The 21,146-nt window shown below is 34.4% G+C and overlaps 1 protein-coding gene across 4 annotated transcripts; it reads right to left on the reverse strand.

Moving 5' to 3' along the window:
* Nucleotides 1-394: 394 nt before the first annotated feature.
* Nucleotides 395-21,144, reverse strand: LOC106080328 (protein archease-like). 4 transcript variants are annotated; one of them, XM_056015278.1, is made up of 11 exons: nucleotides 20,721-20,748; nucleotides 14,022-14,140; nucleotides 8,953-9,053; nucleotides 8,119-8,143; nucleotides 7,051-7,061; nucleotides 6,717-6,748; nucleotides 5,846-5,927; nucleotides 5,440-5,522; nucleotides 3,749-3,801; nucleotides 3,576-3,612; nucleotides 395-1,111 (listed from the first exon to the last, which is right to left on the reverse strand). In XM_056015278.1, exons 3-11 carry the CDS (start codon nucleotides 9,029-9,031, stop codon nucleotides 1,022-1,024), a joined length of 492 nt encoding a protein of 163 aa, XP_055871253.1. In that variant the 5' UTR covers nucleotides 9,032-9,053; nucleotides 14,022-14,140; nucleotides 20,721-20,748; the 3' UTR covers nucleotides 395-1,021. The 4 variants fall into 4 exon arrangements, with proteins under 4 accessions (XP_055871253.1, XP_013097123.2, XP_013097122.2 ...); XM_013241669.2 differs by lacking the exon at nucleotides 14,022-14,140 and having other exon boundaries at nucleotides 20,721-21,144; XM_013241668.2 differs by lacking the exons at nucleotides 14,022-14,140; nucleotides 20,721-20,748 and adding an exon at nucleotides 13,217-13,348.
* Between the last annotated feature and the right edge of the window lie 2 nt (nucleotides 21,145-21,146).

A 21,146-nucleotide genomic window follows, 5' to 3' on the forward strand; every position in this document is an offset into this window, starting at 1 on the left:
CAGTAGATTTACTATGGACTTGAACCATTCACTATCATCAAACTCTGTGTGAATGAGAGTGTGAGACAGTCATTTCTTCTCTTTTCAAAAGCCCTGAACAAAATCTCTGCAGTTGTGTGCCAGGCCTGCTGAAACAAAATTCAGCCAGTTGGAGACAGTTACTTAGCAAGTTAACTCTTTACTGCTCAGCCACCAAACCCTAGGCTAATAAACATTTTGATTTTTTTTTTATTCTTTAAAATATTAGATAAGGTTTTACAGTAACTAGAATTGAAGAAAACATGATTATAAAAACTTGACACATTTAGATTGGTGTATTACGTTTACTATGTCTCCAGATCATGCATTCTATCAAATTATTGGTTCACATAAAAAAAAAAAAAGTCCAAAACAATTTATGTTAAATATTTTATTTACAATTTTTTCACCACAAAGATAAATGCTAAAATGTTACTAAGAATAAAATCTTATGAGATGATGGCTAAATGAGATTTGTCCCCAGATGGAAAGATTTCAGTCAGACAAAAAAGATCCAAGGTAATATACATTCTCATTTATGTTAGATAAAATATTTACATTTTCTTTCATAGCCCATAAATTAAAATAATGATTAAAACTAAGAATAATGGAGTTAAACTCACATAGATGAAGAAAAAAAAATGTACTCAATTATTCCAATCTAAAAACTGCAGAAAGAGTTGCTAAGTACATTCCATCAAATGTCTCAATGTCATCATAATGCATGTGTAGCGTTTACTTGATTTTCATTCCCAGGTTAGACTTTGAAGATACCGTAGATGTTAGACTAAGAGATCCCTGCAAGACTGTAGATGTAAGACTAAGAGATCCCTGCAAGACTGTAGATGTTAGACTAAGAGATCCCTGCAAGACTGTAGATGTAAGACTAAGAGATCCCTGCAAGACTGTAGATGTTAGACTAAGAGATCCCTGCTAGACGTACAGAGAGTAGGACCTGAATGTTCAACAATGATTCAACTATGACATCCACTGGGAGAAAGTGCTAAATGTCTATTATCACAAATACATCATGTGTGGGGGAGTCACTATGAACTTGCATGTTGGAGTAAGTGATAGCCTTGACCTCAGTACCCTATAAAATAAGAAAAGAAAAATTATCATTAAAAATAATGAGTTAATTGGTTCTATAATTTTAATTTAAATAATCATTCAATGAAAAAATGTTTGTGTGACAAATCTAAAATTAGTAATGCCCACGACCAAGCTATTAGGCATCTAATCATTTCACCTTTTGAACCCTGTATATCTCACCCTCCTTCACCTAAAACTACATCATGTGGGCCATTTTGCCTATTGACCATGTGGACAGATTATTGGCCTTGGTGTATTCAACAGAACAACACAATCTACTTCTTTTTCAAACAATCTGGTCCATATATTAATAAGGAGTGCAGTATTTCATGTGGGCAGCCCCAGTTGGGACCTACATATTTTGCCACATCCAGTACAGACATTTAGCACAACTGCTACCTCTCTGTTCTGCCAAACCCTTATGAAACTGCAGCCAGCTCTCTCGCTCTCTAAATCTGTCACACTCAGCAGACAAAGGTCCAGGAACTATAAAATAAATGGTGGCTTGAACTGTCTGTAAACATGCAGGGACATACTGATGCTGGTTATAAATATAGAGAGAAGTTGAATCATGTTTTTGTATAAATAACTGTAAAGAGTAACACAATCAATATGAAGATTTTCCTCTAAAACATTATCAGTTGTGAAGAACTTGATGTCTAGATTAGATTTGGCTAGATTGAGAATGAGAAGGGAGAGGGGGCCAACCAGCAAACATTTGAAAATGGAGATGTATACCAGTAGATGTACCTGCAGACTGAGATCAAAACCAGAAATAGAATGAAACAGTGCCTCATGCATGCAAAATGTCCCACTAGGTAGTAATAAAATGGTGATGTAGCTGAACATTTTACACAAAGAAACCCATTGTCGATCCTTGACTTAAAAGTAAAATGGCCAAGGTTAATGCATTCCTTATTGATGATGAGGACCATCTTTATCCTCATGCAGGCTAGGAGTTAACTACTGGCATTTTGTGCCACTGAATGTGATTCAAAAGAAGTTTAATCTTGTGAGGAAGTTTAAGTATAAAATCCTCAATATAGCTAAATTCAAAACCACAGATACTGATGACCACATAACATCAATCTGATCTGACTAACCATAACATGAATCTGATCTGTCTAACCAAAACATCAATCTGATCTGACTAACCATAACATCAATATGATCTGACTAACCATAACATCAATATGATCTGACTAACCATAACATCAATCTGATCTGGCTAACCTGATACATCAATCTGATCTAACTAACCATAACATCAATATGATCTGACTAACCATAACATCAATATGATCTGGCTTACCACCAAATACATCAATATACATCAATCTGATCTGACAAACCATAACATCAATCTGATCTGACCAACCATAACATCAATCTGATCTGACTAACCATAACATCAATCTGATTTGGCTAACTACCAGATACATCAATCTAATCAGGCTAACCATAACATCAATCTGATCTGTCAAACCATAACATCAATCTGATCTGTCAAACCATAACATCAATCTGATCTGGCTTACGTCCAAATACATCAATATACATCAATCTGATCTGGCTAACCATTACATCAATCTGATCTGGCTAACCAGTGGTGTAATGCATCATGAGTTTTATAACAAGACAAATGAAAAATTCCTCCTCTACTACAAGAAAATTCCTTCACTTCTACAACCAATGCATATAAAGGGTTTGTGTGTCCATCACATGGAGATAACAGTAAGTTGAACTGTTCAGGATCTCTGAAAATTAACATCCAAGGAAAGACAAAGCAGAAAAATAGTATCTTTACTCCTACACTCAATTGGGGGCCCTAGATCTAAGAAAACAAAAATTAAGAAAACTAATTTAAAAAAATGATGCCCTACCGATCAGTTAATTCAAGACCAATAAATTTACCAGCTATGAGTGTCAACAAAAATGTAGATTATTTATTTAGAACTGCTATCTTTACAAAACAAGTCTAATTTGTTTTTAGGCAAGTCCTGCTTCACTAGCATCCCCCCCCCCCTCCCACCAAAAAAAAAAAGCAGGTATTTTTTACTTCCAAAAAGATTAGATAATGAACAGATGACATTTAGAATATACTATATACAAAATTCAAGCTAGAGAATAGTAATGCTTAAAATGCTAAAAATATTGCAGAAATTATTTTTTTTATATAAGACTAAATTTTATTACTTGCTCAATAATATTGATTTTTTTAAACAAATAATTTAATTCCTAATTTTAAGAATTGTAATTGCTTTAAGTTTAACCCCATTGCTTCTGTAAAGATTATCACACTTAGTATTATACTGAATTAGAGCAGTAGCATGATGTATTGTCAATGACAAAACCAGCTGAAACTACAGAGAAAGTGAAGGATTGACCGAGTCAAACAATCACAATATTATAGTACAAAGAAAGCTTTACACGTAGCTTAAGGCTATTTACTACACAAACTGTACCTGAGGATGTTTAGCAATGTCAAAAGGTTCACCAAATCTGTGAGAAAAAAAATTCAGGAAAAAATTATTACCATGGTACTTAATTCAACTTGCATTATAGTAAACATGTTACCAGACCAAAGAACACAAAAATAAAACAAATAGATTTTCAAATGACTGCATAGCAACCTTACCCTCTAGCTTTTATTTTAAAATTATCCAAATCCATCTCTGTAATCTGTACCACCTGGGGATAAAATACAAACATGGTTTAAGAAGAGAAGATCTATGTTTATACATTTCCATCAAGCAGAAAGTGGATATCAAAAGAATGAGAAAATACAGAGAAAAAAAATAGGATTAATTTACATACTATTATATTCTGATGTACACACTCTGTAGTGATCTACAGAAAAAGACAGTTTCATTGAGATGTGTGAGGGAACCATGTACCATAATGAACTTTCTCAGTGATGACAACAACAAAGAATGACATTGTATCCTTAGCCTAAGTGCTGATCAAGACTTAAGTTAAAAACAAGCAAGGATTTAGTAAAACATGCTAATGTGTTGATGAAATAATTGAAGAACATCACTGCAGAATGATCTCATCCTAGCTAGAAAAACCCAGATGTTTAATACCAATGCTGGTCTAGACTGTCGTTAGGACAGTAGTTAAAATTAAATGAACAATGAGGAGAGTTGTTCAATGTGCCATTAATTAAGTAATAATAGAGTAATAGATCAACATATGAAAAAAACTGGAGAAGAGAGTAGAAATTCTAAAAAATCAATACCTGGTAAACTAACACGCCAAGATGACAAATAAAACAGGAAAACCACACAGCAGCTAAAAAGATCAGAGAAGATTCTGAACATCATATAAAAGATGCCTCACAAACCATGTGTAGTAAAGAGTTGATGAGTCTCTTCAAACATCATATAAAAGATGCCTCACAAACCATGTGTGGTATAGAGTTGATGAGTCTCTTCAAACATCATATAAAAGATGCCTCTCAAACCATGTGTGGTAAAGAGTTGATGAGTCTCTTCAAACATCATATAAAAGATGCCTCACAAACCATGTGTGGTATAGAGTTGATGAGTCTCTTCAAAACATCATATAAAAGATGCCTCACAAACCATGTGTGGTATAGAGTTGATGAGTCTCTTCAAACATCATATAAAAGATGCCTCACAAACCATGTGTGGTAAAGAGTTGATGAGTCTGTTCAAACATCATATAAAAGATGCCTCACAAACCATGTGTGGTATAGAGTTGATGAGTCTCTTCAAACATCATATAAAAGATGCCTCACAAACCATGTGTGGTATAGAGTTGATGAGTCTCTTCAAAACATCATATAAAAGATGCCTCTCAAACCATGTGTGGTATAGAGTTGATGAGTCTCTTCAAACAAACATTTTTCAAAAATAAAAGAACTAAATCACTAAGAGTTAAACCTTTCACAGTAATAAATGATACTACAGTCATGATGAACTACATTGAACCCATTCTAATAGCTGAAGTTAAGACCGCCATTGAAAACTAGTAAGTGTCTCTAAAGGTCATCAATGCCTTTGGTGAAGATTTCATAATTATTAATTTAAGAAAATTATGTCAAACAGAATAAACTAGTGACACAAATCTTGTAGACAATGTGATAGGTCAGTGGTCTAAGAGTCTACTGAGGACTAACATTCAATGTGAATTTGTGACATACAGATTTACCATATATACAAACGTATATAGATGACTTATAAATGAAGTGTTTAATATTTGTTTCCTTGCATTTTCGTTAAGCAATACACAGCATTTGATTGTACAAAGAAAAGCAGACAATAATTGGTTCTTTTTAAGATTCTGATGGACAAATCTAATTACCCGTGGGATGATAAATGGTTCTGCAGAAAACAGAAACAAAAATTCATCCAGGAAGTGATAGAGCAGTGAGAGGAGGTCATCCGCTGTAAATAAGAGAAACTAGTTAAAATACATACAAAATGTGCATTAATTAAAACAAGATTTAAAGCAGAAAATGAATTGGAAATTTCCTCAAAATAAAGTATGACTAAATGTACAAAAAAATAATAATTTAAAGACATTATTATGTTAACCAACTTTATATGACAACATTTTAAGAGTTAAGCATCTCTAATTACAAACAGAATGAGACTTCTAATTAGGGCCTTTTAAAACATTCAGTTACAATCAGTTCAATACAGGTTGAGTAACTTTAATCTTAAGGTAATTATTGGTTTATGCTCAGACTAATCTACCATGGTCATACCTGAAACTTCTATTTCATGCACCTCTTTCATTTCCACAGTGTTATAGTCAGTGGTCATATAATTAAACATGGCTGTAGCTACCTGTTTTAAGAAAACAAAAATGAATGAGGATCTATAAATATCTATTAATATCTAATTAAAATTCATGGCTAGATGGATATTCTTTTTTTGAAGGAAGATCCGCAATTAAAAAAATAAAATTATTTTAATGATCTTATTTTTACTTTCATTTTTAAGTCTGTTGCATTTTCTTTTAACTGCCTTCATAAATATATTTAAAATTTAGATTCTAATAGCAGCTTCCATTGCATGAAATGAAAATGGCTAAAAATAAATATGAATGTATTTATGAGTTCAAGTATATTTTTAAACCAGCTTTTTAGTTTTAACAAGCAAGGATTTAGTAATATATGCAAATGTTGTATAGATGAAAGAATTGAAGTGCATCAATGCAGAATGATCTCATCCTAGAAAAATCCTGATGTTAATTATTAATAATAATAATTGTTATTATTAATTGTTATTAACTAATTTGTGAGCTAATTACTGTATTGCCTCCAGCCTGCGCAGAGCATTTTTAAAGTGATAATTGGCTCGCGCAGACCAATACCACTCTTTAAGCTAAATGCAGTTCACAGTAGCACAGAAGTCTGAGACGGCTGTGAACAACAGATACCTAATACCACTTATTAAAGTACACACATTTTATAACAAACTGTTTCCGCAACAAAATAGTTTCTGTGTAGTTTACTTTCCCAAGCTAAATGTAAAGTGCTTTAACAGTTAAGAAATTACTCTCTATGTCTTTGAGCCAGGCGTTTAACTAAAAGTGTCTTAGCAATTAATGTTTGATTATTTAAGTTGACTAACCTGTTCAAAACTTTCTTTCAAACTTGAACCCCCTTGTCAAGAGTAAAGGTTAATAAATATTGCCTGCATATATTACTGTATAATTTATAAGCATGACTATAGATTTTTTAGAAGGTTTTCAATATCTGTATCAACCTTTCTTAGTTGGGATTTCCCCCATGATTTAAATAGGCTTGTCGATTTAAGATGTGAGAAAAATAAAAAAGCCAAACAACATTAAAATAAATTATTGTTGACAGAAACAGGGATGTTAAATAGATCCTTTAAGATCTAAAAAAAAAAGCATGGTTTAAATAATTTGAATAAATATTTAATTATCACACCAAAAGGATACAAGAATGAAGTCTGAAAAAAAAAAAAGTGGGAAAAATGAATTACATAATTTGTAGATCCTTTAAATTACAAAATATAAGTATAGTTGATATAAATCTTTCAGAAATCCAAAACTAAATATTAAAATAATACTATATGATTTATTTCACTTGCATAATCTAGTTTACTTTAATACATAATAATGAATAACAAAAAAATGTGTTTAATGTAGTATCTCATTTTACACTCATTTAATTATCACGAGGCCTTTTGGACAGCTGAGTAACAAATTTGTTCAGTTGATCCAGTTCCCTCCTTATTTTTGCTGTCTTCATGTCTCAGTGTGAGCCCTGTTGAAACTGTCTTCTATACATAGATTTAGCCTGCCTAGTTTTTAATTTCCCAGTACTGTAAACCCTATTGGAAGGTCTTTGCAATTTATAAAATATTGTAATTGTAACAGAAACTGCCTGATGTGACTCAGTCTAGTATTCATTAGAGGACAAGAGGCCACAACAAAGGAGTGCACTACTGTCACAGTCTCAGTTGACATTGCCTATCAAATGTTCACCTAGGGTTAAGAGAGTGTAAAGACAAGTGAAACTCCTGATATAAAAACAGGAAGTAGAATGACTAAATTGACTTTTAGTTCAGTCAGTCAGTCAAGTGGTATCCTTTGGACAAGGCAGTCAAGTAGTATCTTTTGGTCCGGTACGGACAGTAGAGACTTAGAGAGTCGAATAGTAACTTTGAGTTAAGTAGTATCTTTTGGCCAGTTGAAGCCAGTGGTCTTTTTATTTTCTATAGAATAATATAATATCCTCTTAAAAGACTATGAATGAACTCTGAACACCAGTGTCTGGAGACTAAAAACCTTTGCGCACAACATGACTGACATGAATGGAGCAGAAGAACTGGAAAGTTCAAGGACTTTCACAGGCAAAATGGCCTAATCAATGCCAAGAAAATTTTTAGATTGAAGAGATGAGCTAGTTTCAAGAAAGTCCAACATAAATATAAAAATCCAAAACAAAAAGAGATGAATTTATAAAATAATAGACATAAATAGCTGAGACTAACTATTACTTACTGTACATCAGCTGTATGGTCCAAATCTAGAGAAGAATGAAACATAAGAATTATATTCATATGTACTTATTGAAGATAATACAATTAAATGGGAACTACAAGTCCATATAAATAATCAAACTGTAAAATTAAAGAAAATATTGATTTCTTAATAGACTGATTATGATTTTAAAGATTTGTTGCCAGATTTACTTGCTGCTAAAACCTTTCAAAAAGTTTATCTTCCTCACCATGCCACAACTTAGAAATTCCCTTGCTGTTTTTATTTTTATTTTAAACTCTAATATCTGGCTAATGTTTTCTGGTTTTTTTTTGGCCGGGGAGGGGGTTTTTGTTTTTTGAATGGTAAATATAATAATAAAGATAAACATTGTGCTGTTCAGTTAGGACTAAATAAAAAATCTTGACAAGTTTGACTATAAGAAATCATTTCACTGAGATTGTCAACCACCAATCTAAATACAGATTTTACTTTGTACTTTTTACAAAGCTTACAAATATTAACTCACTCTATGACCTACCCAAGTGTAATCTTTTACACATTATTTCTTTCAGTTCCCATTTTCGGATTAAGTTTCAATATCGATGACAATAATGTTTCAATTAAAAAAATGTCCAATAAGTTAAACAATTAATTGTAAGTAATTAATTTTTTTTAATATTAAAAATGCACTAAGCTAAAGGAAAATAAGTTTTGGGTAGAGAATTAGGTCATTCACCAATCATTTTAAATAAATAATAGACTACAAAACCTTTTGTAAATACAACACAATATAAAGCTCTCTTCAAAAACAATCATGACAGTTTGCATAATATATAAATGTGATGAACTTACATTCATATTGAACAGGTGGAATTATAGGAGCCTCTCCTTTCTCGAGCTGTCTGCCTTCATTTTCCTCAGCTTCATCCATACTGATGTTCAATTTAAGTTTCCTTTTAAAACAAAAAAATTGTGGTTCATAGGCTATGTCTGGTAAAATATAAAAAATCTTGTGCTACAAGCAATCAATAAATAAATAAAAGGAAGAAGTGTTTTCTTCTTTTATGTTTTAATCTTGACAAGATTGTATATCATTGACCTTCAAAAAAATCAACAAATTTTCATAATGTATTCACTCAAACTGAAATTCTGTAAAATACTGAATAAAAACAACCTATGCACAATAATTCCTGCATAAATATTTATACATGTAACAATGGCCATTGATCTACAATCAAATATACATATTTATATATATCTTCTGGTTTTATTTTTAATAATAATAATAATTATTTTTAATGTTTCAGATGTTCCTTCAGAGTTGAAGATAATCTATATCCTAGCTCAAATATCCCACAGGACAACGGGGAGATGCCAGAGGGCAATAAACTTGCAACCATTGAGATGACCAAACAACAGCCTAAAGCGCACAACCTGACAGCCATCCTTCTAATAAAAAGCTTTCAGATACTGATGCTGCTAAGTTTATAAGCTTCAAATTTTGGGACATAGACATATGGACATAAAACTAGGCCCAGTTTCATTACTCTGTTTGTGTTGTTATTAACCTTAATCACTTCAATTAATTCAAATCGAATAAAGAAATGGCATTTTTTGCAATGTAAAGAAAATTAAAATCATCTTAAGATCAAGGTTATAAATTCTATCATTTAAAAAAAAATACAAACAGAAAAAAAGTTATCATGCGATTAGGGACTTCAATCCTTGATGCTTATATTGCAAGTTTGATGCTCAACTGACAGAGCTGAGTGTTATTTATATTTAAGAGGAAATTATGCACAAAACAGAGACAGCTTAAAAATGGAAATATACAATCTTGTACTTTAATCAATGTATTGTGTCAAAATTGCAAATAAAAAAAATCTTTTTTTTTTGCTAAATTTAACCGCCGCAGTTTTGATTTTGATCATGAAACTATCTTTTAAGTTGTCCTAGATGCAAGGTAATTGATAACAGGATAAATGTTTAGTATTTTTTTCGTCCATAGAAATTGAAAGAATGATTTATAGGTAGGGTGAGTGAGGTTTTTAAAAATATTTAATAAGATTAATACATATTATATATATAATAATATTTAAATTTATTTTGAATTCAGTAAATTATATCTCTAGATATAGACCAAAAGCTTAGTGGAGAGAAAGCTATCAAGGTGTTTTTTTATATTTTATTTATAAATTTATATTATAAAGCTGAGGAAGTTTCTACCAAACGGCATTCTAGAAAAAGGATCAAAGTCAATTTACAAACAATTGGATTAGCTGAGAATGAATGTTAGCTTTATGTGAGATAAAACAATCAAATTAAAAATCATATAATGGGGTAGCTGTGTTCCAAATTTCAAGCTTCTATCGTTATAAAGTTTTGATGAGATAAAGACGCAAATGCATTTTTTCGATCACAGTTTTTTTGACATTTTCTATAGTCCATTTTTCTATACATAAAACGGCATATATATATAACTTTGCTCCTAGAGTCTATATAAGACAGAAAGATAAATTTGTAATTTGGTATCAATGTAAACCTCTCAGCAAGCACTACATAACTAGATAGTTTCTGTTGTTATAATGTTTATTTTGAATTTTTTGTCAAAGTACCTAAATAGTATAAAATAGTAAATAAATTATAAAATAGATCTAATACTACTAATAGTAATAGACTAAATACTATAATTTTAAATAGTAATAGTAAAGTAATACTATTAGAGTTGAATCCAGAGTCACAGTCACAGGTTCGAGCCTCGGTCGGCGCATTGGCGGCATTCCCTTATTTTCGTAGCATTTTAATTTACTACTAATCTCTCTTAAAAAATTGGTCCCTGGTCAGTCCTGGTGCTGCTATTCATTTATGTCTAATATATACCTGTAGTCGTCAAGATAGGGACGGCCCAGGAATATATGGTGCCGCAATTTGGAAGCAGATGTCAAGCAGATGGGCAAGACGTGGGGACAGTTGGAGAGACACGCCCAGAACCGAGACGCCTTGAAGAAGCTGGCTGGTGGCCTATGTCCCATAAGGGACCACAGGCAGAGATGAGATGATGATGGCCAACCATGTACATCTAATAATAGGCTTGCAATTCTTTGCACTATAAAAGGTATATTAGAAAGTTCTTCAACTTCGTACGAGTCAAAACGTTGATTTGGAATAAATAAATAAAAAAAATACGAGCAAGAGCATTATGAATCAACTGAATTTGCCGGGTATATTGGTGGTGAAACGCAGATATCTCAGGCCCTGCTCAGTCACGGCGAAAGACAGGGCATTTGAATACTTTTGTCCAAGCATATTGAATAAGAAAAGTGCCTTTATCGGCTTCAACAATCTGTAGATGAGAGGCTCAGAGAAGAACAAGCAGGCTTCCAAAGAGGCAGAACATGTGCAGAGCAGATCTTCGTTCTACGAAATATCATAGAACAAAGTATTGAGAACCAATAATGGCTAACGATCAGTTTCGTAGACTTTAAGAAAGCGTTTGATAGTGTCCACCGAGAATCAGTATGGAAAATAGCACCGGTATAGCCCTGGTGGGTTCATTCTGAACACCCGAATGGCTCGACCCTTGTTGGACTCGATGGCGGGTGGGGAGCACAAGTGATGAACAGCCACAATTGTCTATGGACAACAGAAAAAAAAAACTACTTGCCCCAGATTTATGTCTGGGCAAGAAAGGAAGAATGAAAGAAAGAAGGAGGGCACAAGAAACTCTATCAAGCCATCATTTCTGGTGGCCAGGTGTACAGAAGAGGGGAAAAGCCTAACAAAGATGAGACCTTTTCTCATCTACAATGCATTTAAGGCAGTAGCTGGAGAGCCCAAGAGTGTATCAAAGTTGCACGAGTCATCTGAACCTCTCGTAGAAGTTGATAGCAAGATACACTCTAATGGGCTTCAACGATGCAGAAAAATCTGTGATCTCCATGTGGAAGTCATGCCACACAAGAGTATGAACATTTGATGTCAATGCACCTGAGATGAACCCCAATTGGTAACAAGACTGGAAGGATTAGTCCTCCCGTAGAGCCTTGGCGAGAAACTCTTCTGTTAGGCGTAGTACCTTCAAGCTCCCATACAGGTTAAGTGACTGCAGACAAACTATCCCGCAGCTCTCGGAGCTGCATACACTCTTGCAAGAGACGCGCCACTGTCTCCACCGACTCTCCACAGAATGTGAAAGGAGGAGGGGCGAGCATATGTTAGGCTACACACTACTCTTCATAAACATCTAGCGGTATACCCATCTAGCTACTGTTATTGAAAATGCGTGGATTTCAGATAAATATCTGTACTTATAAGGAAACCCATTCAGTTTAATTTAATTTAAAAATAAAATAAAGAATATGTTGCACATATACGAAACCCAATATGATTGGTTTACTTCATAGACTATGGTTTACTTTAATTTTAAAGTAAAATTACATTAAATCAATAAATTAAAAAATAATAATTTAGGTCTGTAAAACATTACAAATGAAAAAAAAATAGTGTCAGCAAAAATATATAAATATAGGCCTATAACCCGTACATATATAGGATAACGGTACCATACATTTGTGACACAAACAAACAAAAAAAAACAAATTAAAAAAATAAAGATTATTTCATTCTAATTATTTATTTTTTATAGCCTTTTAAATATTTTTTTTATTACATAATATAGATCCAGAGTTTTCATATCATTAGCGAATGACTAGATCTATCACGAACTATTAGGCCTACATGATACTACCGACACCGTCTAGCCGGTAGTGACCTTGTGACCTGATTACCGTAGCGATAGACAGCGCGGTGCTGCCACTTGCGTAACATTCTTCATAAGGGTCCTGCGATGTAAAGTTTTACCGAATCTACAATGTTACTCAATGAGTCAATGTAGATCTAGAATCTAGACTAGATATACTATAGATTATGATATAGAATAGATCATTAATAGATCTATCATCTAAATGTAAATACCCAATCTCAATCTACTACTACTAGTAATACTTTAGATTTTTATATAGAGAGAATATTTATATAAATAGATCTAGAATTCTAGACTCTAAATCTAGACTATAGACTCTATAGTAGACCTATAATCCTATATCGAAGTTCAAACCTTGTTTACTTGTTAAGCCACATGAATCCTAATACTCTTTGCAAAAATAACTTTTATAATTTCATCACAGAAAACGAATGATTAAGAGTGGTTTCCCATTTCACTTGCCTATGCGTATTTCTTTCCTTAAAAAATGTTTCTGAACATAGTGATGTTAGAGAAAGTGGTACGGCATTTGGGGTTTTGTAGTTATTCGACACAAATTTCTTATTTCCTTTCCTAGGCCAAATTAGATCTAGTAGTGCCAATAGAGCATGAATTACCCGAATCAGCCAGGAAAACCAATGACCTAGCAGAGTATACGTAGCCTATCTAAATGTAAAAAAAAATATGTTTCGGATGTTCCTTCAGAGCTGAAGATAGTCTACGTTCTAGACCAAACCTCCCGCAGGACAAAGGGGGATGGCAGCGGGCAGGCTAGGCTACGAACGACAGTCCAGCGCGTATACCTCAGGCAGCATACAACTTAGATTAACACTGGATACGCGTATGATGTATACTTAATATTATATTGTATTTTGAAGGAAGGTCTGTATTCTAATTTATAAGATACTTGGCACAGTGCTGGATTAGCCTAAAGGCTAACTAATTAATATAAGCTATTGCCACCCAAAAAAAAAATGTCCGAATGTAATTGTCACAAATGCTTCTAATGGTTAAAAACGTACATATAATTACCCAGCCCAGTTGGTAAGCAATCAAGCTATTATCATTTTTTTTATCGAATGCCCATTATGTCGGCAATTAGACATATTTCATTTTTTATAGTAAAAATAGATCGCGTGTAATATCTACTTCCTTTCACCTAAAGACGTAGATTCTCCATGTAGGCCTATTCCCCTGTGTTGTTGTGTTACACTCTAGTATGCAAAGGATCTTTGTAAGTGAGCCGGCAGACGAGACAATTATTTCTGACCTTTCATTCTGTAAATAGACCCACAGTCACCTAGTGTTAATTTTGTTTTATAATTTGATTGTTGACTTCGATTGTCAACATTATTTAGAAAGTTGTTTTTGTATTATTATATGTATTGTAAATTGTTGCAACTCTCGGCTAGGCACTCAACGAATAGGCATGAAACTCAACACAGTTTAACAGGAAATAAATAGCTGTGTTTATTCACTAGGGTAAACACATAGCATCCTTCAGCTTCCTCAGAGTCTTACTACTGTATACCAGTCCTTTGCTACTTAACCCGAATGTGGACCAACGACAGCCTTCCCCGCTTCGCTCCAGGTCCCTTCTACAACCTTCAGGCAGCACAAAAGTAGGCCTCTTTGTTTCCAAACATTCAGACTCTTCACAATCCATGATGTACTGTTATTCTCTCCATTCTAGTGTCTTCCTGTTTACGTTCACTAGTGCGCTAGTGCGCACCTCAAGCACTGGTGCACGGCAGGTTTACAACAATATTGTTTTAAATTATGTATCAATAGGCCTATTTATACAATATTAATTTCTACCGCAATTAATTTTTGGTACAATGTTTTGAATTTAAACATTTAAAATCGACAAAACAATAATAAAACTTTTCTATACATCAACCATTAGTGGTCTAATTAACTTTGCCATCACCTGCTGGTATGGTAATACTTCACTGGCACAAAGACATACACTAAATAGACTATTTCACTCAAACATGGCTACCATCTCTTGAAGAACCTCGTCATGAAAGATGCCTTTCCAAAAACACACACGATCCTTAAAGACAATTTGCACCCATTAAACCTCAGCCTACATCATTTCTGGATGTAGTGGTCGTCTCCTCTCCATTAAGGCTAAAACAAAAACAAAATTAAATTCCTTTTTTTTTCACTTTCAATCAGGGTGCTGCAATAAGTCATCTGTCGTCACCGAGAAGTACATAGTAGCCTGATTCACAAAGCTCTGATTGTGTATGTGTGTCTGTATGAATGTTTTTGTGCTTACATCTATACAGAACGTTATTGTTAGAGTAATCATGCTGCGGTGTACAATTAAAACTGAATTTCCGTTTGTTCGGACCAATAAAATCATCTTATCTTATGTGTCCACACTTTTGTCATCAGTGTATCTATAATAATGAGATGCCCTTGTACCTGGGCGAACTGATCATTGATATTATATTTGGCGCCTATTTAGATATTCAAGAAAAAGTGTGAACTTCTGACGGAAAGCTTGATAGCCAAAAAAGAAGCCATCGTCCACATTCGAGAAATCATGGAATCAAAAACTTAAACAACTTCCATATGAGAGCAGGCGAACCAAGCACTGAAAAAAGCTGGACTGGACGGATTGTATACAAGTGAAACTAGTTATTAAGTATATTTCTATTTTGTAATGTTCTGTGGCTAATGAGAAGTAATAATTAGAACGAAGTGAAGTCAGATGATATTAGACCACAACAGTGGTACGCAACGGTCTAACAGACTAAGACACAAGTGAAGGAGACACAAACACACTTATTTCTTTCACTTTTTTTAAAAATAACAAGCACTCTCTCAATCACACCAGGTCACTATGCAGTGGCGTATTATTCAATCTTTAGCATGCTTTCTATCAGGAGGTTAGGGCCAGGAGTATTTCAACTTAAGCATGCTTTCAACCTGGAGGTTAGGGCCAGGAGTATTTCAACTTATGCATGCTTTCAACCTGGAGGTTAGGGCCAGGAGTATTTCAACTTAAGCATGCTTTCAACCTGGAGGTTAGGGCCAGGAGTATTTCAACTTATGCATGCTTTCAACCTGGAGGTTAGGGCCAGGAGTATTTCAACTTAAGCATGCTTTCAACCTGGAGGTTAGGGCCAGGAGTATTTCAACTTAAGCATGCTTTCAACCTGGAGGTTAGGGCCAGGAGTATTTCAACTGAAGCATGCTTTCAACCTGGAGGTTAGGGCTAGAAATGTTTCTGCATTAGCATGTTTTCAATCTGGTCGTTAGGGCTAGGAATATTTCAGCTTAAGCATGCTTTCAATCTGGTCGTTAGGGCTAGGAATATTTCATCTTAGGCATGCTTTCAATCTGGTCGTTAGGGCCAGGAATATTTCAGCTTAAGCATGCTTTCAATCTGGTCGTTAGGGCTAGGAATATTTCATCTGAAGCATGCTTTCAATCTGGTCGTTAGGGCCAGGAATATTTCAGCTTAAGCATGCTTTCAATCTGGTCGTTAGGGCCAGGAATATTTCAGCTTAAGTATACTTTCAATCTGGTCGTTAGGGCTAGGAATATTTCATCTTAAGCATGCTTTCAATCTGGTCGTTAGGGCTAGGAATGTTTCAACTTAAGCATGTTTTCAATCTGGTCGTTAGGGCCAGGAATGTTTCAACTTAAGCATGCTTTCAATCTGGTCGTTAGGGCCAGGAATGTTTCAACTTAAGCATGCTTTCAATCTGGTCGTTAGGGCCAGGAATGTTTCAACTTAAGCATGCTTTCAATCTGGTCGTTAGGGCCAGGAATGTTTAAACTTAAGCATGTTTTCAGTGTTAGGGTTAGGGCCAGGATTGTTTCAACTTAAGCATGCTTTCAACCTGAACGTTAGGGCCAGGAAAGTTTCAACTTAAGCATGCTTTCAACCTGAACGTTAGGGCCAGGAATGTTTCAACTTAAGCATGCTTTCAATCTGGACGTTAGGGCCAGGAATGTTTCAACTTAAGCATGCTTTCAATCTGGACGTTAGGGCCAGGAATGTTTCAACTTAAGCATGCTTTCAATCTGGACGTTAGGGCCAGGAATGTTTCAACCTAAGCATGCTTTCAATCTGGACGTTAGGGCTAGGAATGTTTCAACTTAAGCATGCTTTCAATCTGGACGTTAGGGCTGGGAATGTACACATATTGTAACATGAGTAGACATATGTCCCTCTATCTAGTGAAAAAGTAATTTAAAAATACGCATTAAGTTATCGCGATCTATTTATTTTATTGATACATTCAAATTTAAACCAATTAAAATTAAAATTAATATGTATTGCTGGAATCACCAAACACACTGTAAATTTATTTTTTTTGCAGGTTTTTGCTACGGATATTATGTTTTATATGATAATTTGTTGTTCTACGAAGTAGTCCTTAGTGTATTGAAGAATTACATGAATAAAATGTAAAAATTAAACTCACAACCTGCTGAAATGACATCGTTCATCGTAGACCCCGTGGATTTTACACTTTCATAGACCCCTTGGAAATCTTCGTAGTCCACTTTGGGAATCACTGATACAAATTACTGTAGATATATGCAACCCGTAAACTTTGACCTATATACGGTCACCGTTAACCTTACAATATGTCTGCTGATTGATGAGCAGTTTTTTTAAAGTCGACACTAATGTCTATGAGGGTCAAGGTAATCCAGGAAATCATTCATGCAATCAATGCCTCGCCAACTCGCTTGAATAGTCCAGTTGTTGTAGCAGGCGACACATTAATTGCACGGACACCAATTCCGGTCACGTATTGAGCTCAACTATTTCATATCTCTCTTTTTTTAATTTAGCCGGTACCCTCAAGGGATATAACTGCTGTAAATTGATCAGGATGCACAAAGCATCCATATGACCCCTTGCTCTCAGTTATCTCCCTTTGATTGCTTGCGCAAATAGGAACATTATTATTGGTCAACAGGAGTCCACAATGAATATCGCCACATTTATGCACTAAAGAATAAAAGACGGCTACTTTTGGTCTTCTGAACGCAGACATTGTTGTATTTTCATGGAGCTTATATTAATTCAATCTGTTACTCAGGTACAAATTGTGTACATGTTATTTTTCCCTCTTCCCATTCTCGGATCAAGTTAAAACTTTGCACAATTGTTCCTAGTCATTGACGGTACAGAGATTTCAAAACTCTCTTATTCAAGTCTTAGTCTGTCGTGGTCATTCGTAGTCACCAAAAGAGCCAAATTCATCAGGCGCTGGTTCTGTGTATTTCCGATGTCTTCAGTTGTGTGTTGTGTTTTGAGTTTGTATTTTGTTATTGTAACAGTAGTAATACTGAGTTGGACTTTTGTAGTCAAATTTAATTCCAATTCGGATTGACCAATAAAATAACTTTAATTTCGTTTCTTAATAGGATCGACTTCATTGTGATAGAACATTGCATTGTATACAAATATATCTCTATATGTAACTCTCTTCATGGGTCAAGAGTTTGGACAACACTTAATGAAAAGATCACTCTTTTATTTTTGCAAAAAGAAGAGGGGGTGGGGGAGAACCCGTCACTAAATAGCAGGTCCGTATTTAACCATTGTAGATCCCTATGCGAAACGGATTTCACAAGGCCAAGTTTGGGTAGTGATACGGATAATTAGTGAAAATTAAGAATTGTTGACCTCAAGTAATTCTTCATTAGTTTGAGGCGCGAGAAGCTTCTTTTACTAGATTCCACAATTACGGGTATTGCATAATGCCTTTTTTTTTATCGCGCGTAGGATTGGCGTTTTCCATATTGAATGACACCCCAAACTGACAATTTTGTCTATATATTTCAGGAGATTTTATAAGAGTTTTCAATAGATTTTAATAATTTCCCAATATTTCCAGGACTTATTCGTATATTTTGCAATTTCAGGAGATTTCCAGGAGCTCCTGGTAAATCGACAGGAGACTGCGGGAAATTTGTTTTAAGTTATAAAATGGTTTAATTTAATAATTTATACACCTTGAATTAGCGCGGGTCCTATGAGAGTGTGGGGCCCACTGCGGTCGCATAGGCTGCAGCGACCTAAGGCCGGCCCTGCAAAATAGCGGCGTATGCTACGCCGCCGGTCGACTAGTATTAAACAAAACAACAACAATAATTTTGTTCTTTGGTGAGTTGTATTCATTTTTGGCTAAAAGCAATGTTGCCAACATTTGAGACACATTTTGAAAAATATAAAAGCATAAGCATAAAAGATCAAATCATTTGCATTCAATATTGCCTTAATAGATACTTTGGAATAATCTGCTAATTGTATATGTAATATTTTTTTTTTTGCAAGATCTAATTTACATTACACGTATAAAATACGTGGCGTGGGAGGGGGGGGGGGGAGGTAGGAAAAAAAAAGAAAGCGATTTGAAGAATAGTAAGAGCGCTATAGAATCAACTAAAAAAAAATCTTTTAAATAAGTGGGAGAAATTTTGAAATAGACAAGGTCATCAAGGTCAAGGACGGTATAATGAAAGTTTAAGGTTGCCGACAAAATAATAAACATTTTTTTTTAAACTGAAAAGTTTAGAAATGTTTTTCTGCAGGTAGAAACAGTGTTTTTTTTAATCCTGTGCGTCTTTAAAACACACATCATAACAATATTTATTATTTTCTACACCGGATACACCAATAATTCCATACATGAAAATGAATCATCTTAATTTGATTTCTTTTTCTTTACTGAACAAAATGCATTCGTAATTTCACGATTTAAAAAAAACTTTGCAAATAATAAAAATTTTGCGTAACAGAATAATTTATAACATCATGATTGCATTAAAATTAATTGTTGTTCTTCTTTGTCCCGTTGAAGACTGAGAGTTTTAATTTCGGAATCCTCGGGCGCCACTGCGTCCACCCAGCTCTAATAAAATAAAGATAAACTGCATGTCATGGGAGGCCCGGTGGCTGAGCGGTAAAGCGATTGGCTTCCGAACCTGGGCTCTCGGGATCGACTGGTGAAGACTGGGAGTTTTAATATCGGGATCTTTGGGCGCCACTGCGTCCACCCAGCTCTAATCGTTACCTGACATCAGTAGGAAAAAAAGTAAAGGCGGTTGGTTGTTGTGCTGGCCATATGACACCCTCGTTATCCATAGTCAGCAGTAGGCTAATAGATGACCTTTACATCATCTGCCATATCGGCCACAAGGTCTTAAAGGGGAACATTTTCTTCTTTGTCATTTGCAGTACTCTTTCATATCATCTTTATTTTGATATATATTTATATGCAATATATACAAAACTTTGCTTATTGGGTGTCAGAAGTTGTCGCAGGCTACCAGCGCAACAGAAGTTAAATGAACACCATCGGGTGACTCTCTGTTTTAAATATAAGACATTACATTCAGAGTACACAGATTTGCACTTGAAGTTGAGTTTGCCCTAATTTGTGGAGGCAGTTCACGTTACCCATGATTGGCTGAAATAGAGAGCTAGATGTTCTGTCATCACGAAGGTCTGTGTCCAAATGTAGAAGTACAGAAGCATTCTCGATGACCTGTCCAGAAGTAACCACGATGACCTGTCCATTTACAAACATCGAATCTCGTCATTATTATTATTTATTTTAGAAATGCAAGGGCTGCAATCAAGATCAGCAATATAAAATTAATTTCAGTGACATGTCTGTGCAGAAAGACTGCAGGATCACCATGACCTGTAAAGACAGAGAGCTCGCTGAATCCCGATGACCGGTCCATATAGAGAGATGGATGGCTACAATAAGGAAGACCAGACCATGTATTGAACTCATTTAATATAATTCGTACAAAGTAACACAAGGAGACGACAAATATAAATAAATAATTAATATATTAAGGAGCTCACGTAATAATTATCTTTTATTCTTTTGTCCAAACTTATGTTTATCCGAGTGTATTTCCAGTAAAGCACTTAAGCAGTATCCATCACAGTAACGAAGTTCATAGTTCAAACTAAAGAACTTGTATGCAAGTCTGCATAAGTAATTCCTTTCGAATTTAAAACTGTGTCACAGCTTCTGATTACACTTTTCAAGAAGTCTGTTTCTTCATTTTTCTATTTTAGATTTAGAAAGAAACAATTAATTTCCAGGAACTCTTTCATACATTTTTTTCTCAGAAATCTAAATCACATTTGTGCAGTCTATCGTTAACAACTTTTTGTTATTTTGATTTTGATAAGAGAATATTCTCTTATCGTTAAAAAAAAAAACAACTTTTAAAACTTAATCTTAAAAGGGGGTTATCAAATAACTCCTCCCAACATAGAAAC

Source organism: Biomphalaria glabrata, chromosome 17, assembly GCF_947242115.1.
Source record: "Biomphalaria glabrata chromosome 17, xgBioGlab47.1, whole genome shotgun sequence".
Taxonomy (NCBI): Eukaryota; Metazoa; Mollusca; class Gastropoda; family Planorbidae; genus Biomphalaria; species Biomphalaria glabrata.

Excerpts from the sequence above, each read along its gene's own strand:
- LOC106080328 (XM_013241669.2), bottom strand. The coding sequence starts at position 9,031 with ATGGATGAAGCTGAGGAAAATGAAGGCAGACAGCTCGAGAAAGGAGAG. Across the intron at positions 5,928-6,716 it reads TGAAAGAAAGTTTTGAACAG|GTAGCTACAGCCATGTTTAA; the intron begins GTTAGTCAACTT and ends TTCTTAAAACAG. Across the intron at positions 3,802-5,439 it reads AACCATTTATCATCCCACGG|GTGGTACAGATTACAGAGAT; the intron begins GTAATTAGATTT and ends TTTTATCCCCAG.